The 25,695-nt window shown below is 40.4% G+C and overlaps 1 protein-coding gene across 2 annotated transcripts in view; it reads right to left on the reverse strand.

Moving 5' to 3' along the window:
• Positions 1-288: 288 nt before the first annotated feature.
• The window catches only part of Erich6 (glutamate-rich 6), a 33,404-nt gene continuing 7,997 nt past the window's right edge, over positions 289-25,695 (reverse strand). The window contains exons 3-14 of one of the 2 annotated variants that reach the window (XM_005393013.2): positions 25,593-25,684; positions 20,455-20,517; positions 20,151-20,206; positions 19,931-20,047; positions 16,078-16,173; positions 14,964-15,121; positions 14,054-14,121; positions 12,915-13,060; positions 7,981-8,066; positions 4,658-4,813; positions 1,894-2,122; positions 289-558 (exon numbers count right to left, since the gene is read on the reverse strand). In XM_005393013.2, coding sequence (XP_005393070.2) covers positions 295-558; positions 1,894-2,122; positions 4,658-4,813; positions 7,981-8,066; positions 12,915-13,060; positions 14,054-14,121; positions 14,964-15,121; positions 16,078-16,173; positions 19,931-20,047; positions 20,151-20,206; positions 20,455-20,517; positions 25,593-25,684 — 1,531 coding nt within the window. In that variant the 3' untranslated portion in view covers positions 289-294. Of the gene's footprint in view, positions 559-1,893; positions 2,123-4,657; positions 4,814-7,980; positions 8,067-12,914; positions 13,061-14,053; positions 14,122-14,963; positions 15,122-16,077; positions 16,177-19,930; positions 20,048-20,150; positions 20,207-20,454; positions 20,518-25,592; positions 25,685-25,695 lie in introns of both variants that reach the window. The other variant, XM_013518579.1, reaches the window with a different exon arrangement.

The following is a 25,695-nucleotide window of genomic DNA, read 5'->3' on the forward strand; positions in this document are numbered from 1 at the left end:
GCTCTCCCAGGGACTGGGCAGCTTCTGCTCCCTCTGCGCTCTGTTCCCCGATAGACGCCAGCGCTTGGCTGACTCGCTCATTTCCTAGGGAGCAACTGGTTACTTTTCCAACCAAGAAGCCAAGCTAGGAATGACTCGGGGTGTGTTCTAAATTTATAAATAGCATATTTCCTGGCGTTTCCTTCTCATCTGGGACAGTAAAGCGGAAAAACAAAAACAAACAGGAAAACCTTTCCAACCCCCACCTCCACGCCCCATGCACACAAAAAGGAAATGGAAGCATCGTTATTCTTTTTACATATTTTCATTTACTATATCTGTAATTGCTGTAAGTTTATCTTCCTTTATACCGGAATTCTGACAGAGGGCCACTAGCTTTAGAGAAAGTGAAGAAAGGTAGGAAGGCTGCTTTAATTTTTCCCAAATCTGGCTTGAGGGAAAATTCATGCATCTTTCTAGCTTATGAAACAGGCGTCGAATCTTTATTAAACTGGCCAGCAGCAGAAGGTCCTCTCCACTCAGGTACCAGAGGACGGGGATCTCCTCAGGGTGGGGTAGCTTGCAGCAAAGAGAAAGGAAAGGATGCTCAGAATCAATGTGGGGAGGCAGCACGCTTATGCAACACATCTGAGTTCTTTCACTTCCCCTCCCTCCTCCCTCCTCCTCGTGGTCCCCTTCCCACTTGCAAAAGATCTGTCTCCCTGTTTCCCATTATCTATTTTTTATTTCTTTAAATCATTTATACTTTGGATTTTTCATATAAGAGAGAGAAACTATGCAATATTTAATCTTGTGTGTCTGATTTATTTCACTTACCATTATTGTCTAAAGGGGCATCCACTTTCCTATAAATGACTCAAAATCATCCCTCTTATTGCAGAGAGTAGTACTCTATAATGTACAAATAGCACATTTGCATTATCCATTCATCTTTTTTTAAGAGAGGCATAAGAAGGATTTATTAGAGGCCTATGATACAGGACGCACTCAAGAGCCGAGTGAGGGTGCTCTGAGAAATGAGGTGCCTACGTTCTAGTTTTGGAGACTTCCAAGAATTAGCTACTATGAACTGCATTGCTAAAACATGGAGACTGCAATATGTTTTTAACTCTTTGATGGTGAATACTAATAGAAACTAAAACTTAACAAAAGAGCTGTGAGGAAGAAGAGGGAAAGGGAGACAGGAAGAGAGGGAGAGAGAGAGTACAGCACATGTACTTGCCATGGGTGTAATATACCAAAAGGAGATTATACTATAAATTTCTTTTTTTTTTTTTTAACAGGGTTTTTGCTATGTACTTCAGGCCGGCCTTGAGCTCACTTTGTAGCCCAGGCTGTGCTGGTTGTGCTGATTGTGCTGAATATTTCCACATACTTAAAAGTATAGGTTTCTAGAAGTTGAATACACCCATGAAGTTTGCGGTAAACTCTTCCTTTAAAAATGGGTTAAACAAGCCGGGTGTAGCATCGCACGCCTGTAATCCCAGGTGAATGTCTTTGAGCTCTGGGAGTCAGCTCCAAGGAAGGGCAGTTTAGGCTCGGCCTTAAGTCTCATTAAAACACACCTCACCCAGACCAGCCCAGAGCTTTTCTGCCATAGCAGGGAAAAGAATGAACATAATACAAATCTTAACATCTCCAAAGCAACACTACTCAGAGTAAACACGCATTTGGCATTTGGATCCAACTCTGAACTAAAAAGAGTTTCAGGAGGAAAGAAACAGTAAGCCTGCCTTGATTCACTGTGAAACTTGCGCTGTGCATTTCTCATTGAATTCCAAACTTCTCAGTGGACTATAGATTGTGCATGTGTATTGTGCATTAGTAATGACATTAACAAAAGTCATTTTATTGTTATCTAAATGCTTGAACGTATATTAATAATGTGCCTACCTTTACTTTGGTTCCCACCCTGATGGTTGCCTGTTGGCCCATTGCTAGAAAAGTGATGCAAATCTTGTCTTGCTCTAAGATGCGCATCCCAATGTTATGGTTCAAAGCCAAGAAGACAGGTTTAAATGAAACGAGGGGCGAAGAGGTCGTGGAACTTGACCAATTCCAGGCTCTTACTCTGTTGCCAGCTTGATCTGAATATTGACCTCCTATGATGTTGAGGTACACCCTGGAAGGAAATTAAAAATGGTAAACAGTAACGCTATAATTCAGTGCTGAATTAGCCCTGTCGTTTGCTAACCAAAGGCAGTAACGGTTCGTGCTAGTCAATGGTATATGAGTGATGAGAACCTTAGGTAATCTTAGGCACTATAACATTAGGATGGACTTCTACATTAATTTGAGGTACGGGATGCAATTTGAGACCATACTGCCGAACCAAAGTGGGTCCACAGAGGGGCTGGGGTGATAAAAAGGGAGGAGGGGAAGTTTCATTTGGGAAAGAGGGGACAGGTACAGGAGAGGAGGCTATTCCTCAAAGAGGGGAGGCTACGGCTCAGATTTTCACCAGGCCGGTAATTCAGACCAGTGGGGGTAAACGCTGGGGAAGCCCAGATTGGCCTCCGTGTGAAAAGCTGTTTTCTCACAGTGCCCCCGACTGTGAGCCAGGCGTCCTCCATGGAGATGACTCCTCAGGACCGGATGTGGCAAAAGAGGCCTGGGAAAGAGTTCTGCCCCACAGCGGAGGTGGCGTGCCACCACCGGGCCTGTCCGACCCCTCAGCATCGCAGCGCCCTGCCTTTACCACGTTATAGACAGATTTAGCCGTGCACACTAAGATCTGGTGGCATTAGTCACCACGCCATTTTACTCAGCTATGGCCTGCTGTACTCTTACCTTCCTCCAACTTCATCATCATCCCCACCTGAAGAGAGTTCGGAGTACTTCGAAAGTGGGCTGAATTTGATAACGAACTATTTTTGAAAACAACTATTAGGAACTGCCCGGGAGAAGAAAACTAATATCTCATTTCCCCAGTATTGTTTAGTGGTAGTAATCTACTGGCAAAAACACAAATAAAAAACTGAGGTGATTATCTTGCTAGACTTGGAAAGAAGGAGATTTGTTTTTACCTTGAAATGTGAGTGAAAATAAATAATATTTGGCTAAAATTATCTGGATAAATGGGTCCCGTATGTATTTAATAAGTTTTCTTTGAGTCTCCACCACGTATAGGTAGACTGCTACAGAATGGCAAAGATTCAGAGCATCCATTCAAGGATCTTAAGTCCAGCGGGAAAGAAACAGACCTGCTACACCAGAGAGACAGCCCAGGAGGGGTGATGATGGGACATCGAGGGCCAGTCAGAGTGCCCAGGAGTGCAGTTCGTGACTCAGTGGCTCCAGGAACCAACTGGTCTCTAGACACTAATTCATATGGTGGAGAAGTGTCATAGCAAAAAAAAAAAAAAAAAAAAAAAAAAAAAAAAAGAGAGAAGTGTTATAGCACTTCACAAAATGTCACATAAAATTACTACTGAATCCTGACAGATAAGTGGAAATTTTCCAATATACATGGTGGTAATGGACTGACTACTGCTTTGGATTAAAACAAATAGCTCACTGTGCCCCAACCTTCTCAAGTACTGGCATTGCCCAAACTTTCCAATTACTGGCAAAGGTTCCTGGGATTGTTATATCTATCAATAATTTAAAGACATAGAATATTTATTTATGAAACCTCAAAAAGTTTTCTTTTTTTGAGAGAGAGGGTCTCACTGTGTAGTTCAGGCTGGGCTTGAACTCACTATGTAGCCCAGGCTGACCTTGAACTCGCCACAGTCCTCCTGCCCCATTCCCCAAGTGCTGGGATAGCAGGCGTGCATGCCCAGCCCCACAAAAAGCTTAAATTATATTTGGATTTAAAACCTAAATTTCACTTTGTCAGGCTATATAAAAAATATGAAGCCATAGCGTATATATATTAGTAGGTCAAAATGGGATTTGGACCTCATCCTTCCTTCCTTCCTTCCTTCCTTCCTTCCTTCCTTCCTTCTTTCTTTCCTTCCTTCCTTCCTCTCTTCCTCCCTCCTTCATTTCCTCTTCCCTCCTCTCACTTCTTTCCTTTGATGCTCTGAGACAGGATCTGGCTGTGTAGTCTAGGCCTTGAAGTGCTCCGTAGCCCAGTCTGGCCTTGAACTCGCAATTCTTCCTCATCCTCCTGAGTGGGATCTTTATTTGTTCGGAAATTTTGTTTGTATGTTATTACTATTGGTCGTGGCTACAGAATGCATACTAATCAGGAATGCATCTCGATCATCAGCAACCAGTACAGTAACTGTCCACTGACAAATCATTTCCATAATGAAGTAATACAATACCATCATGGCACAGGCCCCTGAGACTGCCTGGGTGCATATTGCAAATCCCTAGAGTGACCATATCGTATGGTTAAGATTTTCTTATTGTTTATTAACAGAATATGATGAGATATGTTTGGTATATTTGCTTAGGATTTTTCCATTGAGAAACGTATGGAATGGCATACACCAAAAATATCTCTGAATTGAATCTTACTATCTAAAGACCACTAATTTCAAAGCTTTCCTATTTCTAAGAAAAATAACAAGCTAGGGATGTAGCTCAGTGGCAGAGTGCTTGCCTAGCATGTGAGAGGCCACAAAATTAAAAAAGAAATGAAATGAAAAGGCCACAAAACAAAGCAACAAACAATAATAGCAACAGAAGGAACTTAAAAGCCTACCAGACATTTCCATTGGGATGGTAACAGGAACTTTGGCCAGAGGAATCCAGAACTGCCAGGATGGCTGGGTTAGTAGGTGTATCTTCCTGGACTATACAAATGAAACCCTTTATCTTGTTGGGCACTTGGATGATGGCTAGATTACCAGATGGATAGCTGAGATCAGATAAGGTCATATGAGTTGTTCTAATGGTCCTTGACTATCCTGACAATAAATTTTATGTATGAGAGCTCACTTAAATTATAAAGCATTCTGAAAATGAGGGTTACTGTTAATACAAAAGGATCATATAATTTTCATGTTGATCAACATATATTTATAAGATACAAAAATCCTCAATAAAGTAATAGCAAAATAATCTAGCAATACATTAAAAAGATTCTGGACTATGATGAAATGGGGTTTATTCCAGGAATGCAAGGTTGGTTTAATATTTGAAAATTAATCACTGCCATCTACCACATTAACGGAATAAAGAGCAAAAAACACTATTTCCTCAATTAGCACAAAACGTTTGACATACTTCAACACCTTTTCTTGGTAAGAAGTCTTAACAGACTTTAAACATAAAGGTAACCTGTTATTAATGCTATTTAATACTAAAAGGGGAATTTAAATGTATTTTTAGAGATAATAAAAAGAACCTAGTGGTTCTAGTCATCATAATTGTTATTCTAAAATGCTATGTTTGCTCTTAATTTTAAATTTTCCTTGTAAAACTTTGTACTATTATCTGCTAACATTCTATAAAAGTGTGACCTCTAAAAGAAACATAATAAGCAGTATGTTAAGATTGTAGGCCAAGCCAGGTGGGTACCTGCCTATAATCCCAGCACTTAGGAGGCTGAGCCAGGAGGATTGCCATGAGTTTGAGGCCAACTAGACCCTGTCTCCAAAAGACTTAAAAAAAAAAAGATAGTTCATGATTTACATGATAGATAAAATAGATACTAACTCTGAATACTAATGCTGACTATGATAAATAAAAGTGGTAGCTGTTTTCTAGCCATGTTTTAGAGTTCAAAGTGCCCAATATGCAGATAGGATTATAACAGTTAAAGCCTACTGTTTTCCCTTCAAGACTGGTACAGTTGGGCTGGGGATCTAACTCAGTGGCACAAGGGCCTGCCTGGCAAGTGCAAGATGCTGAGTTCAATTCCTGGTACTCCCCGCCCCCACCCCCAAAAAAGACTGGTACAGTTGACCTTCTGGCTGTTCAATAACCAAGTCTTATAGACCAGTGATAAAGAAAATAACAGAACTAAGAAAACAACCAATATTTTGGCCTTTGCCCTCTAACGTCAGCCAAGACTCAAGACATGATGGGACCTCTCTAGAGGAATCCTGCACCCCTGCTAAGTCACCCAATCTCCCAAGCAGGGAGACTACTGGACCCCAGATGACAAAAGTCAACCATGGTGCATTGTACTAAAATAAAGGTTATGAAAGAGAGAGATGGTCCCATGCCTGCAAGGGAGCCTGTATAGTCAAGGAAGACCACATCCTCAACCTGATAAAGGGAACCTGCAAAAACCCCACGGCTAACACAATACTGCATATTAGAGTACTGAGTGCTTTCGCCCTGAGGTCAACACTAAACAAAGACGTCTGCTCTCACTACCTATTAAATATTGTACTGGAAGTTGTAGTCATAGGAGTTTAGGGAAAAAAGGAAATGAATGGTATCTAGATTGGAAAGGGAAGTAAACTGTATTTGCAGATGATACACTCTGTACATAAAAAGCTTAAAGAATCCACAAAACAAAGTATTAAGCGGAGAAACAAGTTTAGCAGATTTGTAGGCTACGAAAATCAGTATAGTTGTTGGGTGTGTTGGCACACACCTGTAATCCCAGCACTTGGGAGACTGAGTTCGAGGCCAGCCTGGGCTACAAAGTGAGTTCAAGGCCAGCCTGAATCGCATAGTGAAACATTGTCTGAAAACACACACACACTCACACACACACACATACACACACACATACACACAAACACAAATCAGTATAAAAATAAATTTTATTTATATGCACTAGCAGTGAACATTCTGGAAATGAAACTAAGAAATCCAGTGCATTTATAATAGCATTAAAAAATATATTGAGGCTAATTCACTGTTAATACTGGATCCATATTGGGGCTGATTGGAAGTGCAGAGATAAAGTAAATGCAAGATTCACTCTGAATCATTTTGAAACTCAACCGCAGCCTTTAAGAGAGCTAAGAAGAATTAACGTCAGGGCACAGATTATAACTAATAATGAAAGCTCAGTAAGTTGTTTGAAATTTGAAACAGTTAAACCACTTTTTCTCACAGAGTCGCAGGAAGTGAAGCTTCATTATGCTTCCTCTGGTTAAGAAAGTCACTTTTCTGGCTTATTGGGGTTTAACTAAACATTTCAGAAACTTCTGACTACAAATCATTATTTTCTACAAAGGGAGACTCTCAGTTCTTGAAAAATCCTTCTTCATTTTCAAAAAAAAAAACCTTTCTAGAGATATTGTGTAGCTTTTATATTCAAATATCAATTGTCCTGCTTAGCAGGCAGAATTCCAAATGATCAATAAGTTTGTGTTCCATTACATAGATATTGAATTTTGCTATTAAAAATAACATGCTGCTCATTAGATGTGGAAACTGGTACATATCTGGGGGCATCTATGAAAACATTAAAACATCCAGATCTCTTACTTCTAGGCATTTTATTCAAGGAAATAAGCGGTTAATATACAACAGACTATGCACAAAGTTGTTTCCTTAGCCACTGTGTATAACACAAAAATTGTGATACTGCCTTTGTTTAGTAGTAGGAAGGAGGATGAATGAATTATAGTATGTCTACACACTCAAATACTGTGTGGTTATAAGAATGGTGCTTATATTACATATCATAACATTTTTATCATAGTTACATCATAAGGAGCTAGTTATAAAATACTACAAAGAATGGTTTTTAAAGAACTACATATATGCTTCTAAGCAGAAAAAAATAAGGAAAGATATATTTAAAAATTGACCAGTTTTAGCTGGGCATGGTGGCTCATGTCTGTAATCCCAGCACTCGGGAGGCTGAGGCAGGAGGATCGATGTGAGTTCGAGACCAGCCTCGGCTACAAAGTGAGTTCAAGGCCAACCTGAAGTGCATAGGGAAACCCTGTCTCAAAAAGACAAATAAATAAATAAATAAATAAAATAAATTTACCAGTTTTTCTCTGAGTGGTAGAATTTTATGGGTAGTATTTGTCTATATTTTTTTGTTTTTACTCTATTTTTTTTTTCTGAGCAAATAAAGCCAATAAAAACACTTGTTGAAGGAAAGGATACAATATTTGTGTTGTCCCATCTGGAAATGAAGTCAGAAACTTGATTCCATTCTTGTAATGCTTCTCAAAGAGCTCATTCCTCACAATCTGTGTTCCAAAGAAAAGAACAGAACATCTAACATTAGTTTTATGAAACATCAAGCATTAATTACATGACAGTACAACAATGGACATCAGCTGGTTGTGAGACGGTGTTATGAAAGTTTCCTTTATCTAAATGCTTGGCCCTGCTTCAACAAGGGATATCTTTAGCAATCATTTAGAGATTCTTCCTAACCCTTAATGTATGTATAACTTTTTTCCCCCCTTTGGAGACAGGATCTTGTAATTTGTTAAACTGCTCAAGCTGGATTTAAACTTCAGATCTTCCTGTCTCAGCCTCCCAGAATGATGAGATTACTGGCATGTACCATCAGGTCCAGCGTCAGCAGTATAACTTGACAAAGCCTTTCTGGTGGAATTTTGACATCACGTATCTATTGATGTTACATACCTGCTTGAAATTTTTATTGTTTACTTTATACATGCATTACTATGAAAATAAAGAAAGACAAAAACTATTCTCAGTGCAATGGCAGCATTCCACATCCTGATTGTAGTGGTGATCACATAACTGTCAGAATTCTTAGAACTGAACACTTAAAATGGTGAATAGTACCATACATAAATTTTACTTCAATAAAAGGATGACTTTAAAAGAGGAAAACATATTCCAGTATAAGCTACAGCACCTGGTGTCTCTTCCGGGTTACTCCTGAAGTTCATGTGAACATAACACTGGTGGAGCGTGGGATGGCGGAGAGAGACATGGGGAAGATGCTCTTCCTGTGTCTCCAAGTTCAACTGTTACATGCAAAGCTCAGTGTGGAAATGAATTTGTACTCTACAGTACTTTGAGCATTCCATTTAACTCTATGAATTCCTAACCTTGAACTGTACTGAAGTGGATATAGAACTTCCTAGGGCTAAACAATAAAACAATCTGAGGTTTCACATAAATATTGCCCTTTTTTGGGAATGTATTGTCCCACAGTTTAAAAATTATGAAATCTGGAATCCATCAGTCAAGTGCTAAAGCACGCTGTGTCAGTAACGAGTAATGAATAATGAAAAAGAAAACACCCACATGACGGTACCCGGCGGGAGACACGGAACAGTGCTGATACCTGACGCCCTCACCCCGTCTCCACCCCAATGCCGACACTCTTCCTTTTAGCTGGTAGTTGGATTTCATAGTGATTCCTTTGCTTTTGCTTGTACTGTTATCATCTCTAGACAGTACAATTTTTGTCTCTGAAAATCTTACATAAATAGAATCATACATTGTGTATTTCTAATATCTTTCTTCTTTCTGTCAACATTAATATGCATCCGAGTTAGTATCTGATAGAAATTAAGGGTATTAGTGTCTTCATGATATACAATTTTTATTATTTAAAATTTATAGTTTTGTAGCATATGTATTTAATCTTTTTGTATAATTATATCATTATAGACAGGACATAGTTTTAAAAAATCCATTCTGATAGTTTCTGTCTATTAACTGGCACATTCATTTATTTATATATAATTACTGCCAATCCGTGGTGCTTTCCGCTTTTCCCTTTATTGTTTTTCCCTCATGTTTTCTTGTCATTTGGAGGGTTTTTTTTATTCTATTTTTTTTGTTTGTTTGTTTCACCTTGTCTTACTTGAAAGTTTTATCTTCTGTTCTATTATTTTTCAGGCAGTCCTAGGAATTTCAACAAGAAAATTTAACTTATCAAAGCCTGAAGCTAATGTTTTTCCCTTCTCCTGAACCAAGGACTTTAGGATATTGTATAGTTGACTCTGAATGTGTGGGCTCTGCATCCTTGGATTCAAACAATTGCATATTGAAAGTATTTTTTAAAAGATTGTATCTGTACTAAACATACATTTTTCTTCTCATTATTAACTAAACAATACATTAAAACAACTATTTATATGACATTTACACTACAGTAGGTATTAGATGTAATCTAGGCATGATTTAAAATATTCAGGAAGATATTCATAAGTTATGTGCAAGTTCAGATTGAACATCCTTGATCTAGTCAAAAGTCTGCAGTGCCCCCAAATTTGAAACACTTCGAGCATCAACATGATGAGACAAGTGATCACACACCTGACCTTATGTGATGAATTACAGTCCAAACACAGAAACATGAAACACATTGCATAAAATTGCCTTATGCTCTGTGCATAAGGTGTATATGAAACATAAATAAATTTCATGTTTAGACATGGTCCCCATCCCCAAGATATCTAATTATACATGCAAATATATCCAAATAAACAAAATCAAAATCCAAGCCAGGTGTGGTAACACATGCCTGTAATCCCAGCACTTGGAAGACTGAGGCAGAAGGATTGTTGTAAGTTCGAGACCAGCCTGGGCTACAAAGTGAGCTCAAGGCCAGTCTGAACTGCATAGTGAGACCCTGTCTCAAAAAAGACAAAAAAAAAAGAAATTCAAAATCCAAACACCAAGGGATACTCAACCTTTCTATGCCATTTTTTAAAATAAGAGACTTAAGAATCTTCAGGAGGCTCTAGAACCAACCACCCCACCTAGATACTGAGAAACAACTACACCGCATCTAGCACTCAATTCTTGTCCTTTTGCGGTATTGAAGATTTTATTCGATGCTGTCTTTTGGAACCACACAAGCTAGTATTACTGCTTTATCACCATTTTAGTTTTATCCATACATATTGTATATCACTTTCTTTACTCTTCATTTTTCTTGAATCTCAGAATGCAACTACCGAAGAACACTCTTTCGAATTCCATCACTGAAAGCTTGGATAGCTTTGTTTTTGTTGGCACACTTTCCTAAAATAAATTTTAATTGGACGTAGACTTCTACACTGCCATTTATTTTCCTTTACCACATGGAGATCATTCCACTTCCTTCTAGCTTCTATTATTAATTGCTATTGGGAGGTCATCTGCTAGTCTAACTGTTCTCTTTTAAATGTAAAGTGAGCCTTTCCCCCCATTACTGCTCTTCAGATTTCTTTTTTTGTCTTTGGCTTTCTGTAGTTTCACTACGACATGTCTAGGGTGTGCATGTGTGTGTGTGTGTGTGTGAGTTGGTAGGGATCAAACCCAGGGCCTGCAGTGAGGCCAGTTTTCTACCACCAACCTATACTCATCCCCAAGAATTCATTTTTGTAACTGGACTTCTTGGATTTAGCTCTTTATCAGATCCAGAAGACTATCATCCATTATTTCTTTAAATAGTACCTCTGTCTGATCATCTTTCTCTACTCTTTATGTATTTTGAATAAATATATTTTAGACCTTTGTATCATATACTCTCTTCTGTGTACCTTTTAAAAATTTTAAAAAATCTTTTATCCAGGGTTTAAGTTCTCTATTTGGGTCTAAGCTACTTTTATTATCTTTTAGGTTCTTATTTCAGTTATAGTTTTCATTTCTACAAGTTTATTTTTTCATTAAAATCTGATATATCATTTTCTATTTCCTCTACATATTTTCAAGCTGATCTTTCATTGTCATAAACATGCTAGATTACTTCAGTTTTAAAGTTTTGCAGGTCTTTTACTAACTAGACATCATTCCTCTTGGTTTTCAGTTATGGTGTCAGGTTTCCCTGTGTTTTTGTTATTTTTCACTGTGTTCTATTAACCAAACTTAAAAAATAATGTCTATGCACTGAATGCGGTGGCACAGCCTGTGATTCCAGCACACCTGGAGGCAGAGGGAAGAAAATCACAAGTTCAGTCCCAGCCTGATCAGCTTAGCCAGACCTCCTCTCAAAAAAAATTTAAAAATGGACTGGGAAAGTAGCTCCCTGCTGAGGGTTCAATCCTCTGCACATGGGGTAGGGCAGTGGAGAAGAGGAAAAATGTGTATGAGTAAGATTCTTGCTATCCCTGAGATTCTGTATCACCCAAAAGAAACAAACTGATCTCAGTAATTTAATTTCTGAGAATTTGTTCTGAGAAACTATACTTAGATACAAACACACAAAGCTATTCAAAGAAATGCTATTTAGCATGGAAAAAAGTCAATAATAGACTTCAATCTATGTCTAATGATGGAAATGGTTAAATACTCTATAAGAGCAGGTTGTGGTGGTGCAACCCATAATCCCAGCACTCAGGAGGCTGAGTAGGAGTCAGGAGGATCATTGTGAGTTTGAGGCCAGCCTGGGCTACAAAGTGAGCTCATGGCCAGCCTGAACTGCATGGTGAGACCCTGTCTCAAAAAGACCAAAAAAAAAAAAAAAAAAAAAACCAACCAAAAAAAAAACCTCTATAAGAAACAGTGTATAGCTATTAAAATAATGTAACTTACGTAGTATAGAAAATATAATTTTATACTAAATTTAAAAAGAGAAAATTGCATGTACGATATGAATACAAGAATGTTAAAATATATATGTGCAAGGAGAGAAACCTAGGACAGCGCTACCTAGTAGAACCCTGGAGACAACAATAATGTTCTGGGTCTGCTCCGCAGTACGGCAGCCGTGCGTCAAACACGCCTGTGTAGGGCTCAAGATGCGCCTGATGTGACTGATCCATTACATTTTACACTGTATTTCATTTCAATTTAAATAAATTTAAGTAGACATATGGAATAGTGCTACCATATTGTACAAGTCTAGAATATACTGAAATATTAATGTTTTCAGGAAAATGGTTTGGCTGTTTGGTGATTTCCTCCCCCTCTTTTTAATTTTCTAAGGGTTCCAAATGTTCTTTAAGGTGCAGCTATCATATATGAAGGTAAAAGACTTTATCCTAAACATCTGGAAGATATTATTTCAAAAGCTAGTACGAACTGAAATGTCAAGTAGTAAATGTGTCATGAGAGCTTTTGTAATTTCAAGTGAAACTGATTTTTGTAAAAGAGTAAATAAAAAATTACAAGTGAGTTACCTTTCCACATGCTTTCCTAGAATCACAAGAAACAATGGACATGTTACTCTGTATTAGTTGGAAATAAAATGGTTCATCATCAGGTGACTTTCTTTCTGGAATATCCACGGAAAGTTGATAAGAAATAGTTCTGACATTCTTTGAATCTAATGGGAAAAAGATCACAAAAATGTTTTAGATTTTCTAAAACCATTCTTCTAAAATAAAATTCAAACCCCATTACAAATGCTTTGATTTATTAGACATTTTTTAGTTGTTATTTGTTGCTTGTTTGTTTGTTTTTTGAGAGAGGGTCTCATTATATAGTCCAGGCTGGCCTCAAACTCATGGCAGTCCTGCCTCAGCCTCCCGGGTGCTTGGATTACAGGTGTGCGCCACCACGCCTGGTTAGATATTTTTTAAAGAAAGTAAAATGAGGGCCTATATTAAGTTAGTGAGGAACTACTTTGTTAGAAAAAATAAACACATTACTTGACTTGAAAAATGGCAATTATTGTTAAGTAGAGTTGTTCAACCCTTTGTTTTAGTCACAAACAGTTGAATATCAAATGTTACACAGCAGTAAGGACTTAGTTATAAAAATGTCTTCCTCTAAATGGTTCTGAGTGGAAGATGAAAGAGCCTGCTGCTCAGAAAGTAACTGATTAAGGAACTGATTAAGGAACTGATCCAGAATCAGATAGCCTATAAGGAGGAAAGTCAAACTATAAATCTAGGACTTCTCATTCTAAAATCAAGGGTCATCCATCTTGGTCAGTACTGCACATACCGGACATAGCCAAGATGTGAAGAAGGTAATGTGATTTATTTTTGACAGCTACGCCCTACTCAAGCTTGGAAACAAAGTGGAGTATGCACTTCATGAAACAAGAGACAGTAAATCTGAAAGTTCCTTGCTGCTGTCTATAAATGCGCTAGCATATTGCTAAGAACAAAGAGATGCAGACTAAGAATTCCAAAAGTCAGACAGCTGAAACATCAGATTTTTTTAGCCATTTTGACTGATACAGAGTTTATGTTACTTAAAAATGAAAATTTTCAATATTACTTTTAAATACACTAATTTTATCTTTTCATAAAACACGCGGGCTTCCTCATGTTTCACGGTTGGGTTATAACACTAATGTCAGTGAACTCACCTTCCACAGATGCATTTGTCGATTCACGTACTGCAGCGAAATGTCTGGCAATTTGTCGCTCCTGTTTCCTGCAAAGTCAGAGACATCATGGAGAAATCCGAAATGCGGCTGAAGCTTCAGCAGTATACTACAAATTTCAACTGTTCAAATGCTATTGTTATTTTGATCTATTATTACTTATGAAATGAAGCTTTCAGTGGGTAAATTTCTCCACAACTGGAATCCTAAATTGCCCCAATAATTTGGGATTAGTAGAGTCTACTTAAAATCAGTGAGTTCATTCCATTTCCTGGGAACTTTTGAATCTCATGACACTCATCAGAAATTGCTTTTTTTTTTTTTTTGGTACCAGGAATTGAACTCGGAACCTTGTGCTTGCCAGGCAGGCGTTTGTCCTGATACGCTATATCCCTTTCCCCAGAAATTGTAATAGGCTTGCATGTTTGCTTTGGCCAATTTTTCTTTCTTTACAGGGAACACATCTTCACAATTAACTCTTAAAAAAAAGGGGTCATAGGTGACCCTGTCTCAAAAAACAAAAAACAAGCCGGGCATGGTGGTGCACACCTGTAATCCCAGCACTCGGGAGGCTGAGGCAGGAGGATCATTGTGAGTTCGAGACCAGTCTGGGCTACAAAGTGAGCTCAAGACCAACCTGAACTGCATAGCGAGACCCTGTCTCAAAAAGACAGAAAAACAACGACAACAACAACAACAAGAAGTCTCCCCATCCTGTACTGAGGACTCAATCCACTGCCTTCACACTGACAAATATCCCTAATCCTTTTTCATTTTTAAAATTTTGAGGCAGGGTCTCCCTAGGTCACTAAGTTGCCCAGGCTGGGCTTGAACTGCTGATTTCCGATGAGGTTGTCCTGTCTGAATCTCAGTATCCAGGGCTCAGTCTTACCTTCGCAGGGCTTTTTCTTTTGCCTTGATTCTATCAATTTCAGTGCCGTGGGCTTCGTGAGGTTTAATGCTGATTAGTTCAGGTTTAGCGCTTTTGATTTTTCGTTTTTCTTCACAGATATAGTCAATCAGATTTTGGAATCGAGGGCAACAGGAAGTCTGAAAATACAAAGAAGTCATTTGCATCTCATCTGCCCTAGATGAAGGTGATTAGAGGGGACAAGAGCCAAAAGCAGCTAATGGGGATTGTGTGACAGTCTACCATAACTCTTTTTTGCTGTCTGAAGCTTTACTAAGATGTAACTCACATTCTATGTGCTTCACTCACTTAAAAGGTGTAATTTAACTGTTTTTGTTTTCAGTTTAGTATGTTGAGACCCGTGCAGCTATCCCCACAGTCAGTGTTAGCCATCACCGTTCAGCAGTTGCTTCCCCTCCATCCAGCTTCTGGAAACCACTGGGCTGCTTCGTGCTTCTCTCTGGCCTGTTCTTCAGGGTTCCCATAAGTGGAACCCGCACATGTACTTCCTCACTGGCTTCTCTCACTTAGCGTCGTGTCTTCAGGGCTCATCGGTGTTGTAGCACACTTCGGGACTCACTTCTTTGCTGGCTGAATATATTTCATTATATGGCTATACCTCATTTTATTTATTTGTCCGCTGGTGGATAATTGGATTGTTACCACTTTCTGTCTCGTAAGAATCATGCTGCTTTGAATGTGTGTGTACAAGTTTTTGTGTGGACATTGTCATGTTTGTGTGGCCATATCTATTTTCATAGGTATAAGTTTAGTAATGGAATCACTAGGTCATGTGCTAACTCTATGTTTAACATTTCAAGAAACTGCCAGACTGTTTCCCAAAGAAGCTGCACCATTTTCTACTCTTCTTTAGCAGTGTATGTTGGTTGTAATTTCTCTACATCTTTGCCAACACTTGTTATTATCATTTTTTAAATTAGAACCATTCTAGTGAATGTGAACGGGTTTGTCACCGTGGTTGTGAATTGCATTTCCTTGTTTTAAGAATGGCAGTTTATGGGAAAGAGGCAAAAATAAATACTACAAATGTTTAAAAATAACACTATTTCCTCAGCCCACCTGTTTTAGAACTTACACATGCTTCTGGTTCAGAGTAGATGCAGTCCACACTGGAAAAAAATTCCCGGAGATCACTTCCACAGAATTCACACGTGGGTGACAGCTCCTCCTCCTCCTCAAGAGAGAGAGGGAGAGAGAGATGAAGTGCACACAGAGGCCCTGCAGCTCTGAGAGCAGCCAGAGCTAGGGCCTGGGCAGAGCCAGTGAGTGTCCGCCAGGACAGCAGGGGTGAGGGGGACAGCAGAGGTGAGGCAGGCTGGGCAAGCTTGTGTGAAGACTCCTGTGAGACCCCCAAGGGGTCCCAGAGTACTTGGTGGAGAATTTTTCAAGGTGCTGAGATTCTGTACCAGCAGGCATGAGCCAGTGGGATGTTTGTTTTAGCATGTGACGTCACTTCTACTCGAGGGCTGGCGGAGCATGGGAAGAGGACCACCGCAGCCACCGTGCAGGGTCAGCACAGCTGGGCCTCCCAGGAGCTGTGCAAGTCTTCAGCATAAGAGGAAATCTGCAGAAGTGACTGCTGACACTACGGTCCTTGAGGGGAGGAGGCTATGCAGGATGTAACTACATGCAAGAGGCCAGGCTTACACACTCAACTTTATGAAAAGACTCTCAGGTGTTTGAATACCATTAACGTCTTCAGTAAGTGCTAGGTTGGAAAAAGTCTTGACATTACTCTGTAGGCCACCATAAACAACTATCAACTTTCAAAAATGAATGAAAGTCCCTTCTCAAGGGCAGCCTCATGTGGGATCTCTGAATCCTATCTATGCTCTGAGGGTAATTCAGGAACAGGGGAATCAAACAGGAGAGATAGAATTACTGAATTTCCCCACAAAATAAGACCAGGTCTCATATCAGTCTTTGCTTCAAAAGACACAATAGGGCTTATTTTCAGGGCATGTCTTATTTTTTCTTTCACAACAATGTACTTTTATTCATGTATAAAAATCTACATGTATTCAAATACAGTGATGTCATCTTCTTCAGGAACACCATCATAACTCTCTAAACCCTGGATTCTGACCTCAATTTCTTGTGATTCCATTTCCTGTAGAATGATTCAGTCTGACTTGGTTACCTTTCCTCACTGCTGAGACAAAATACCTGACACCCAAAGTTAAAGGAGAACAGGTTTATTTAACTCACAGCTTGTAGAGGTTTCAGTCCATAGTCAGCTGGTTCCAAGGCAGGGAGGAGCACATTAGCCCTCTTTCTTTCCCTTATGGTTGATGCAGGCTACCTGCCCTAGGATGGGTGTAGCATTCACACCCTTAACCCTAGCCGGAACTATGCCAAACCAACCAGTGGAGTAATTTACTAACCACACACTCTTAATCCCAGCCCCACACACTCCAGATCCAGCCACCTCTAAACAGCCTCCCTCCCACATGCATTAGGCTTGGGGGGGCATTAGACACAGCTATCCCCTAATCTCTCCTGTCCAGCACCAGACTCTCCTTAAATGAGCACATCTTGGCCATGTAGCCTGCACGACACACGACATCCTTCAGGGCACACGTTATTTGTATGTGTGTCTGTACCCTGACTGGTCATTCAGCAGTAAGTCTCCAGTTTCCCTGTTCACATAGGTGTTAACCTCTCTAGGTGCACCGCTTAGGTATCAATTATAATTCATATTATTATTTAAGTATTAACATCAATGATAATATTTATTTATATTTAATTCTATATTAATATTATCATTTCATAATTCACTATGTCCATTGCATGTTGCAACGGATGTACTAAATGCATCCATCTGGCTGACAGTCTTAACTGGGGGTTATTTTGGGGTAGGGCTTGGATCATGAGCATCCTGAAAAATCGCACTACGGCTTGTTTTCCAGTTAGGTCTTATGTAGGGGAAATACAGTAGAGGCTCACACGATTCCATGAGGGTTGGTACACTGTGGCCACATCAGTGACCTGAGGTCATGTCTGTGACTGCAGAATCCCTCAGGCAGGCTAGCATCAGTATAGGCCTCCAGGAAAAGACTCAGATCGTGACCTGCAGATCACGAATATTACCAGGGCATCTGTATTTGCCGTGAAAACCATCCTCAGAGACTGGCAAAAACGCCAATAGGACTAAAGGTGGCTGAGGTAGACAGTGCAGCCAGGAATTCTCTGCTCAGGTACTGTCCACCAATTTCAGGCCACTGGAGTACTATCCATTGCTGAAAGTAGAATGCTTGGAAGGCAGCCGCACCCCAGAGAGCTGATAGTAAAACCCAGGGTAGCTGTCAAACGATGGAGCAGGGCAGACGGAGAACTGGACAACGACAGGCCCACCCACAACCTGTTCCACATGAGGGCCTCGGTAGCGAATTCTTCATGATCTCTTTAGCAGGGGGTGCAGCAAGGGGGATCTTCAGACGATCTCTGAGGACATTGGAATCCGGCCCTGAAAAGGGTGTGGCTGGAGAGGAGTGCTGGCCCTGAACTAGACCAGACCGTCACACTGGAGCTGCAAGGCTGCCTGCCGAGCATGGAGGACCAGGCGCCAGTGCAGGGACACTGCCCTGAGGAGAGACTGTAAGGGCTTTGTCATGTTCAGGCCCATCGCTGGGTGTCAGGAAGAGAGGGTAACCCCTGTTCAAGAGACTTCTCTGGATACCAGACTCTGTGGTTCAGAGAAAGGAAGGTGATATATTCAGGTAAAGAATTTCAAACCTAAAGAGTTAAGAGGGTGACCACAGAGTTCAGAAACCCAGGCCAGTACAAGCAGCAAACAGTAACTGACAGCACGTCACATGGCACGCTCTCGAGTGTGCTCCTTCAGTACTGCATAGCTCAGCGCTGCCCACGCCCCAGCAGCGCAGCACACAGGCTTTGCATCGCTCCCTGCACACCAGCTGTGACGCACTGCTTCGCACATCCTGTCTCCTCTTGTTAAGGTATAAACCTGTGCCTTTCCTGTGCCCCAGCAGTCACCAAGGGATTCAGAGTTGGAGTACACAATTCTCTTGCACGTCACAGTATCCGCCCCAGGCTGGAACACGATCATCCTACCAGTCATTTCTTCACCACTCTGGGGTGGTGGGGTTGAGTTCTATCCTGCTGGAATCACTGCGGTAACCTTTACTTCACCCATCAAGCACAGGCATTAATTGACCGCTTAATTAAAAATGGCAAACATTGGGCCTAAGTTTCTCGGCTTTGTCACTGCTGCTATGGGTTGAATTGTGTCCCCTCCCCTTTCAAAAGATATGGTGCCATCCTAAGTCTTGGTACCTGTGAATATAACTTTATTTAGTCTTTGCAGAGGTCATCACGTTAGAATAAGGTTTCTGGGGTGGATCCAAATCTGGTATGAGTGAGGTCTTAGGAAAGGAGGACATTTGGACCCAAAGAATCAGAGAGAACCGTGAAAGCTGAGGTGGAGGTTGGAGTCATGCAGCTGCGAGCCAAGGAGTACTGGACTCCCACCAGGAAATGAGGAAGGATTTTCCTCTCTACTGGGGAGGCCTGCCCATACCTTGATCTCACACTTCTAGCCTCCAGAAATGAGAGACAGTGAGTTTCTTTTGTTTTAAGCCACTTGGCTGTGATACTTTCTTAAAACATCCCTAACTAATAAACACGCCATCCTAAGGCCTATTCCAAGTTCATGAACGCTGCCTTTTTTTTTTTTTTTTTTTGACACAAGGTCTCGCTATGCAGTCCAGACTGGTCTTGAACTTACTATGTAACCTAGGCTGGCATCAAATTCAGCTACCTTCCTGCTTCAGCCTCCCAAGTGCTGGGATTACAGGTGTGTACCACCTTGCCTGCACTTTGCCTTTTTAACAAATATGCTCACCATTTTCACTTCATGGCATTTCATGTCATTTTACAACGACAATCAGAATACGAATTGAAATCACCTTGAGGTTAATGTCTAAGTTGGACTGCTCTTGTCTGTATGCCAGGATGGTTGGTGGCCCAACGCTGGGTAGTGTTCTTAGTGAAGGCTCAAACAGTGCAATGAAGTCATCTTTAAACTGCATTTTTACAAAGAGAAAGAGAAAGAAAACAATTATTGATTAAATAAGCCTTTTTTCCATGAGAACAGTGTGCTAGTTTGGTATGGTGAACATTTCTTACCTCCAGCTCACATAAAATACTTAGTTTGGTCTCTTCTGGATTAATTACCCATTTTTCTGAGGAGAAAGGATAGATTTAGCAGGAAAGTTAAGAATCTTTGTGCAGTGTATTCCATTTTTTTTCTAGTTTGGAGGCCCTCTTCCCATTCTCCTATCCTATCTCTCTCTCACACACACACTCACACACACTCACACACACTCATATGCACAGTTTACACACCCAGCCCCTTCATTCTGACCACCTTTCACTGTACACAGTAATTTTCTTTGGCCAGCAAAAGGGGCTGAGACAAACCTCCATTTACCTCTTAGACTGGAAGCCAGATCTTCAGGGGTAGCTTCCTTGACTTGAGGGATTGGTTTCTTTGCTTTAAAAAAAAAAAAAAATGCATACATTTATCATCAATGCTGATGAAATAGAGATAAGTTGAACATAAAACAAAGTTTGTCTCTGGGAAAAATAAATATCCTTATTGTGTATCCTTATCTTTTAAGGCTTTTTTTGGTCTTCTTCCAAATAACACTGTGTCAACAATAAGTAACAAAGACAGAAAATTCACCACCTCTGCAACACATGTTTACCTGTTCCTTTCTATCCCGGTAGGACTACAGGGGTGGATATTTTATTTACAGTCATGCTTGTGAGCCCTCTTGTTTGCTATTTCATCTGAATGCCATCTGTCTATTTTAGGTCTGCTATCCCTATGAATTTTCCAGGCAGGAAGTTCCCGAGCCATCAGGCTTCCAGTTAAAGACGGCCAACCTCCCAGAGCCCTCACTCCCAAATGTCATCACATTTGTGCTTAGACTTTTTTAACATGAATTTCAGGGCAGCACAGTTGGACTATAGCGTTCCTTCTCTGGCCCCATAATGATCACATCCTTCTCACAGGCAAAGTACCTTCATCCCACCCTAATAGCCCTAAGAGTCTGAACTCATTCCAGCATCAGCTTTGAAGTTCAAGTTCAAAGTCTCATCTGTGTCGTCTAGCTCAGGTGTGATTGAGTTCAAGGTATGATTCATGAGGAAAACTGTTCCCCAGCTGTTCACCTGTGTAATCAAACATGTACCAAGTATGACTGAAAATACCGTGAATGTTTAAGTTTTTAATAATGTATTACAGTAAAGGACATACTGCATTAACCCCCTCCAAAACACTTCCCCTCACTTTGAACGCACTTACTGCATCTTTCTTGCCACTTTCTGATGCAGTTCTGGCGATCCTCTTTGGTGACTGTCTTCAGATGTGTGTTGTGGCTGCTTCAGTGTCCTGAATAGATTCAAAATGTTCACCTTTCATGGCTATTTTGACTTGGAGAAGAGCCAGAAGTTGCCTGGTGCCGGTGAATGATGTGGATGGAGACACACCGTGGAGCTTTTTACAAGCCTGCCTTTTTGTTAGATGGCGCTGGGCAGCGGTTTTTTGTCACAGCTGATAGAGACACTCATGAAAGAGGACTTCCAGAACAGCTCCAGAAATTGGACTACCAATGGGATACATGTGTTTGAAGCCAGGGGGAATTAGTAACAATATGCCTTTTACTGTAATACATTTTTAAAAATTCAAATATTCAGTGTATATTTTGAGCACGTTGGACATGGTGAGACAGATCGAAGAAAGGTATTTCACGTCACAGGGAGAAACAGAGAAGAATAGAGGTAACAGGTCCTAAGTAAGGCTGAAACCCATCAGGGTAAAGAGCAGTCCTCTTTGGCCGCATGTTGTCTTCTAGGCTCACTGAGGAAGAGTTCTCACCTCTCAGGCTCCCTGCGGGGTGGCTGGACCCCCAGCAGCTCTCTGTGAGAACAATAAAGCCCAGGCTCCAGGTGGCTGCGACCTTTGAGATCCGGGCGGAGGCAGGCATAGCCCTCGCTGCTTGTGTACTCTGTAAGCTGGTGGAGACAGCGCCATGAGGACAGCACTGCAGTTTACCACCGTGCCCTGCAGGGGGCAGCGATCACGGCCTGTGCTACCCTTGGGCAGGCTGGAGCGTGACCTGGGCAGCCAAGAAACAAGGCAGCAGAACGTGGAGAGAAGAGCCTTGAAATTATTCTGCTCCCCCAGCCCAGTACTCAGGGCCTGTGCTGGGAGGCGCAGCCCTGATGACCTCCAAGCTGCCTTTAGCGTCATCCTTCGACTTGGACAGTAGTCTTGGTCTGTGTTTAGATGGCATTTAAACTCCACACTTACTGTGGAATCGCTGGCTTGGTTGAGACGGCCCTTCCAAACTAATCTCCTGAGAAAATTTGGCCACCCTTCTTGTTCTTTCTTGAACAAACTTTCTCATTTTTTCCAATACGGATAGGGTGAGAATTTACCAAAAATTTTAAGTTTGCCTCCCCTTTACCTAACAATTCTGTTTTTAAGGCATTCCTCTCTCTTCGCACTGTAAAATAAGCACTCAAAAGAAGTTAAACTGAACTTTCAACACTTTTTTATAGACTTATTTTTTGTTTTGCTTTGTTTTTGTTTTTTGAGACAGGGTCTTGCTATGTTGTTCAGGGTCTGGAATTCACTGCGTAGCCCAGGTTGGCCCCAAACTTGTGGCGATCCGCTTGCCTCAGTTCCCGAGTGGTGGGATTATAGACTATTTATAGATTTCTTAAGTCATATACTCAATTTCATCGTTCACAAGTTCTACTCTCCACAGAACACCAGGACACAAGCACAATTCAGCAAAGCTCTTTGCTGCTTTATAGCAAGGGTGACTTTTTCTTCATTGTCCGATAACGTGTTCCCTATTTTCATGTGAGACCTCATCATCTTTTCATCTGAGATGTTTATTATCTATATTTCTACCATTTTCATCATGGCCAGTTAGATATTTCCTAAGAAGACTGAAATTTTCTCTCCAGTTCTTGTTTTATGAACCCTAACCATGATAATTATATAAAATAATAAGATATGGTAGAGTTTTCATCTCCCAGACTGTCAAATATTTTGAAGAGTGACAATATCAAGTACTGGGAAGGGCAAGAAAAGAATGGTCTCAACAACTCTTGGTGGAAGCATACACTGGCTTAACTTTTGAGGAAGGCAATGATCAAAATATGTAACTTTTTACCCTACAATGACACTTTCTTGACATCTATCTTGGAGAAATATTTCAATGTTGTTATGGTTGATACATTGTGTCAACTTGGGGAGTCTAGTGTTTGGCTAAATAACTCAGTAGTTCCTCATCTTGGGGTGAAAAGGACATGCCCTTACCCTCTGGGATGTTGTTCATTGTGTCCATTTAAAAAGTTTAAAAGGTTAACTATGTGACTCAGCAGGGAGCCAGGGTGCTTACTGTACATACATCCTCAGCCTGTACAAGAAGAGGGCATAGAGATTATGTGACTGCTACACCCCCCGTGGGTGGGGTAGTCTGCTTACAATTTAAAAAAAAAAGAGGCTTGCTCTTCTCTGCCACTTCTCCTTTGTGCTCTTGTTGCTTTTGCTGTCTTCTGCCACCATAAACTGTTGCCCTCTGCCATGTGCCACTCTGCCTTGGAGCCAGCCAAATATAAATTAAAACCTCCACAAACTGTGAGCTGAATAAACTTTCCTTCCTTCATTTTGGGCATTGGGTAGTTTGTCTCAGCAATAAAAAAAAATATAACCAAGACACATGTGTACACAAAAAGGAGATTTACGGAAACATTGTGTAAGTAAAAATCTGGAAATGACTTTACACATCAGTTAGGGAATCTTTAAATAAATAACTGTACATCTACACTGCATACTATTACAAAACAATTAGTAAGAATGAGGAAATTCTGCATTTACTGACCTGGAAAAATTTCTAAAGGATAGTATTAATGGAAAAAGCAAGTGAAACAACGTATTCAGGGTGATACCATTCATATAAACTTGAAGAAAAAAACTAAAAGGGCTAAACTGTCTATTCTAAATGAATGTAAAAGGGGCTGGGGATTTAGCTCAGTGGCAAAGCGCCTGCTTGGCAAGCGCAAGGTCGTGAGTTCGGTCCCCGGTACTGGAGAAAAACCAAAAAAAAAAAAAAAAAAAAAAAAAAGAATGTAAAAAATTAGAAAAATATTTGGAAGGTATATAACAGAAGAGTGGTAACCTCTGAAATTGAAGGTAGTTGTCACTGTCTTTTGACTTTGTAAAAATTAGACCATGTTTATATATTGGCTATACCATTAAAAGCTTAATAACGAAGAGGGAATGTGGGGTGTGAGTCTGTACGTACTTCTGTACTACCCTATTACGCACTTATTTCAGCTCCCTTCTCTGTCTCCCTTGAATCCACAGCAATCAGGTTTTCATGCCCACAGTTACACTGCAGCAGGTCCTGTCACCACTACCAATGACCTCACGTACTGCTGCAACACCTTTTCAGTTCTCATCCTCCTGACCTAAGCGCTGTTTGACCCTGTTATCATTTCCTTCTCCTTCAGACACTTTCCTGGCATCCAGGAAAGTTTAGCAGATTTTCTTCTATATCAAGTGTCCTTTTCATCAGTCTCCATCTCGTGTCCCCAAGTTCACAACGGAATGCTCTGGCCTCTGGTTAGATTGTGTCAGTCCTCCGCACAGCTCCTCCAGGGACTTCCCACTTTGCTACCGGTGAAAGATTTAGTGCTCATTATCTCTGTGAACTTATCCCCTGGGGTTCCCCTCCTTGTCTCCTCACTGCAGCAATACCGGCCTCCTCCTTGCTCTAGAAGGAGGCACCTGCTGTCCCCTTTGCCCGACACTCTTCCTTCACAGCTTGTCATGGGTCCTTCTCTCTCTTCTTCAGGTTTTTGCTCAAATATCTCAGCTTCCTGGTGAAGACTTCCCTGAGGCGCCCTGTGCAAGCTCACAGCCTTCTATTTTTTTAGTACTTACATCATCTACTGTATTACACACTTATATATGTATTTTGTAAATTATCCCTTTCACACACTTTGATGCAAGATCAGTGGGACAAGGGATTCCATTGCTCTGCTCACTTTTAGTTCACTTGAAGGGAGGCTTGCTCAAAAGCACTGGAGAAGTAAACGATGCACTATAGAACTTGAATATAACAGCTGAAAGACAAAACTATTTATGATGGTACTTCTGAGGAATACTGTAAATTTTTTGTTTTTACATTATTGTATTTACTAATGTTTTGACATCTTAAAAACCATGTACATATGTCACTTCTATAATAAAAAGTATACACCAAAATATAATGGTACATTATTTTTTAGTGGACATAAATGCTACCATTTATTGACTATTAGATGCCAGGGAGTTTTCTTAATCTCATTTTGATTATCATAAAAACCCTGTGACAATATTATCATTACTGAGCGATGAACACTCTGAGACTCAGTGAGACTAAGTAATTTACCCAATATCCCAATGTTATTTCATACTGCAGCTAAGATTCAAAGCTAACTCTATTCCTCCACTCCTGTGGTATTTCCAATATGCAGGAAAAGCTAGGAAATCAAACTACTCACTCTGGCTCTTTTTTTCAGACAAATCTTGAAGCCAACTTTCTTCAGTTTGTACTGCCATTGGGATTCCTGGATATAAATTTTTATACATATTTCTGAAATTTAG

This window comes from Chinchilla lanigera, unplaced genomic scaffold, assembly GCF_000276665.1.
Source record: "Chinchilla lanigera isolate Chin_1 unplaced genomic scaffold, ChiLan1.0 scaffold00047, whole genome shotgun sequence".
NCBI lineage: Eukaryota > Metazoa > Chordata > Mammalia > Rodentia > Chinchillidae > Chinchilla > Chinchilla lanigera.